The sequence below is a fragment of the Gymnoscopelus microlampas genome (genome assembly GCF_963454915.1).
Source record: "Gymnoscopelus microlampas genome assembly, chromosome: 5".
NCBI classification, from domain to species: Eukaryota; Metazoa; Chordata; class Actinopteri; order Myctophiformes; family Myctophidae; genus Gymnoscopelus; species Gymnoscopelus microlampas.
The window spans coordinates 57,354,964-57,358,811 of record NC_139942.1 but is presented as its reverse complement, the minus strand read 5'-3'; the positions used below and the strand labels follow the sequence as shown (position 1 = coordinate 57,358,811).

The 3,848-nt window shown below is 46.4% G+C and overlaps 1 protein-coding gene across 1 annotated transcript; it reads left to right on the top strand.

Annotated features, from left to right (window-relative positions):
* Positions 1-264: 264 nt before the first annotated feature.
* LOC311045226 (kelch domain-containing protein 3-like) lies at positions 265-3,417 on the top strand (the record flags this gene model as incomplete). Its single annotated transcript, XM_084057027.1, has 4 exons — positions 265-444; positions 582-1,010; positions 1,137-1,321; positions 3,330-3,417. The coding sequence occupies 4 exons, from the start codon at positions 265-267 to the stop codon at positions 3,415-3,417; spliced, it is 882 nt and encodes a 293-aa protein (XP_083913153.1).
* Between the last annotated feature and the right edge of the window lie 431 nt (positions 3,418-3,848).

Below are 3,848 nucleotides of genomic sequence, written 5' to 3'. Positions count from 1 at the left end.
TAGGGCATCAGAGTCCACACACCATATTAGGGCATCAGTTTCCGCGTTTGGCCAACCCAACAGATTAGCGCACGTGACATCACAACATACAATATAAGGTTCTAGTGTCCGATGACACTCCATTCTTCATACTGATCTCGTTCACTAGTGGCTTCGTATCACTCTGATTTTTCTTCCTCCCTCGAACAGTCAGGAAAGAATCCAGAAAGATCTTTGACATAAAACAGACTCAAATAATCCACTTTGATCACCAGCTGCGTGAAAATGTTGCAGTGGTTGGAGCCTCTGGGAGGAGCAGCACTAGACAGGAATCGCCCTGCAGTCGTGGCAGTGGGGGGGGACAAGGTCTACTCCTTCGGAGGGATGGAGGTCTACACACAAGAAATGCATGAGAAGGGTGAAAGGTCGATCCCGGACCAGATGGACGTTCACGTCTTCAACACGGTGGCTTTGCGCTGGATCAAGTTGCCCGCGCAGACTACCGAAACAGGACAGCGACCCGCCGAGCCCCGGCACGCATCAATCACAATGCCGTGCTCATAGACAATACCGTCTATGTCTGTGGGGGGCGTTGTTTTAAGGGCAAGCAGGAGTCACGCAATGAGCTTTATGGATTTGACGTAGACGACCACAGATGGTTCAGGCCTGAGGTTCTTGGGACTGTCCCACCATGGATGGGAGGCCATTCCGCCTGTGTGGTGGGGAAGGTGATGTATGTCTATGGAGCGTGGTGTAAGTGGTATGAGGAATATCACGACTTCATGTCACACGCTGACATGTACAAGCTGGACACCAGCACCATGGTCTGGTCTTTAATCAACACCGGAGGCACTGCACAGCCCGTTTCAGAATATCACTCTGCCACTGCCATCGGGACAAAGATGTTTGTGTTTGGGGGGAACACCCCCGAGAATTCTGAAGGTGGCTATGGATGCCACAACATCAGAGTGTTTGACACAGAGACCAACTGCTGGCTGAGCAGCAGGCCATCTGCACAGCCTCATCCAGATGTACGGTGGTTTCATGCAGCCTTTGCCTACAATGGAGAGTTGTACATATTTGCTGGTAGGGTAGATTACAACAAGTTGCTAAATGATCTGTGGAAATTCAATCCAGAGACCTTCTGTTGGAAGAAGGTTGAGCCCAAGGGGAAACAGCCGTCTGAGAGATGTGGGATGGGAAGCTGCATGGTGGGAGATCGTATCATCCTCTTTGGGGGACGACATGGCGGCAGGCCATGTAATGACCTGCTTATCTTAGATCTGAGTCCTAGTCTCAAGACGTTATGTAAGCTGGCAGTTATTCAGCACTGTCTGGAGCAGTCTGAACTACCACATGACATCAGGTGGGAACTGGCAGCCATGACTGACAACATCTCTGGACCAATCAGCAGCCACCTTGTGTACGGTGAGTCACTGGGGACGGACTAAGCTGAAACCACGCCCACATTTGGAGGTGTATGCCATTGATACGGCACTCCCATAGACTTGTTAATAATGTGATCACCTGATACATCTTAGATGCAGTTTGTCTGGGTAGATCTTTTTTTTTTTTTAGCCAAACATTTTTTTTTAATAACTTATTCATTATATATAAAAATCTATAAAAATCTTTACCACTTGTTTTCTTTAACTAGGAAGAGTAGTCTACTCGGGATAGATGCAAATACATTACATTACATGACATTACACTACAGTCATTTAGCAGACGCTTTTATCCAAAGCGACTTACACTAAGTGTAAGGTAAGGAAGGAAGGAAACTACTAATCACCAAAAGCCTTAAGTGCATTCTCTTCTAAAACTAGAAAAAGTGCTCCTCGGAGCACTGACAGACCCCTAGTGGTTGAAATCTGAAGATCAGAGCACTACGTCCCGCTAAGCTTGGCCAATCAAAAAGAGGGACAGGGAGGAAAAGAGGGTCAGACCGGGAGTTAAAACGTTGAACCGGGAGGAAAAACGTTGACCGGGAGGAAAAGAGGGACAGACCGACAAAGCCCCATGTAGGCCGACCCCCTGGGTCTGGCAACAAGCAACTAAGAGTATACCTAGCGCTAAGGTAAAAGTGCAATATATCAGCTACCTACTTTCTTAAACAGATGAGACAAATAGGAAAATCAAATGAGCAAATGAGATGTAGGTAAGGCAAAGAGGAAGAATAGTGTTTCCTGAAGAGGTGGGTTTTCAGACTGTGGTGAAAGATGGGCAGTGACTCTGCTGTCCTGACATAAGTGGGGAGTTCATTCCACCAATGTGGGGCCAGAACAGACAAAAGCTGTGACCATCTAGATCGGCCAGAAGGACCACTGAGCGATGAGGCAATCAGTCGCCTCAGGCGGCAGACCAGAGTGGTCGGGCAGGGGTGTAAGCCTCGACCATAGCCCGGAGTTAAGAAGGAGCTGTTCCTTACACTGCCTATAGGCTAGCACCAGGGTTTTAAACTGGATGCGAGCCGCTACGGGGAGCCAGTGTAGAGAACGGAGTGCAATACCCGTATGCAATACCCGTTATACCTGTTGTCACATTACCCGTTGTCTTTTGTGCCCATATATGGAGATCTGTTTCTGTCTGTCTGTTCCTTGCATGTCCATATATGGAGATCCCTGATTTTGTCAACTACATCTATGTGATTGTTTCACGCAATCAATTCCCAACCTGTTGTTTCGGGGTGCGCTGGTTTCAGCACACCCCAACCCCCTCTTGTGTGTTGGCTGGTGAGGCGCGTCCTAGCGAGACCTGACAGAATGAGTTTCATTGAGCGCATACTGGTTGCACGCATACTGGTTCTTATCAGTGTGACGTCGTCTGTTAAGGGGTCAATAAAGCATTTTGGTTTGAACATTGCGCTGGATGTTTGTTTTTCATGTCTATCCTGCACCAGTGTTTACTCATCACTCTGGACTCTGCTCTGAGCTACTGGCTCCTCTGTGTGAGATCAATACATCACTTCAATAATGTATTCATGTGTGAGAACAATATTTATGTTTAATTAAGATCAATATATATGAATGCGTCCCTCTGATCTATCAATTCAACGTGTTAATGTGTGAGATCAATGCATAGAAGCATTCCACACATTTAACATCTTTATCTGCGTTCACATTTAACAAGACATTCTTGAACACAAACAGTAGTAGATGCACAGACTTGGGAAACTCAACAATAAGTGTTTCAGGAAGCATCGTCTCCTCCATATGTGGCGATTGACAATTATCACAAACACTGAACAGAATTCAGCCAATGTCTTATCAGCTACACAACACATTTATGGACATTTAATTACTGAGGCTTCATATGAACACAAGCCGTTTACATCTGTTACTGTGATATAGTGAAGTTACTATTGATACTGCTAACTTGGCAACCAAGCCACCAGGCCAGGCCAACCACCCCCGGCAGCAACAGGCAGCGAGCCACTAGGCCAAGGTGGGTAGTTGATGTGAAGATGCCTCAGAGGAAAAATCAGGCAGAGGTGAGAGAGGAAAAGTCTGAGGAAGATCTGATCTCACTTGCTCAAGTAAAGGAGCTGCTTCAACAACAGAGAGACATGTTCAGTGCACTTTTACAGCTGCAACAAGATCATTTTAAAGGTTTTGTAAAACTTATTATGGACTCCACCAACGATAGGTTGGCTGCACTTACAAGAGAGGTGCAGCAGATCAAAACAAGTATACAATTTACACAGAAGGAGGTAGATGACATCAAAGGTCAGAATGCAACACAATCTGTACGTTGTAACTCCATGCAAGCTGACAGCATGAAGATCTGTGACAGCCTATCAGCTGTCACAGATAAAATGGAGTATGCAGAGGGGCAATCGAGAAGGAACAACATGGTTTTTGACGGCATCA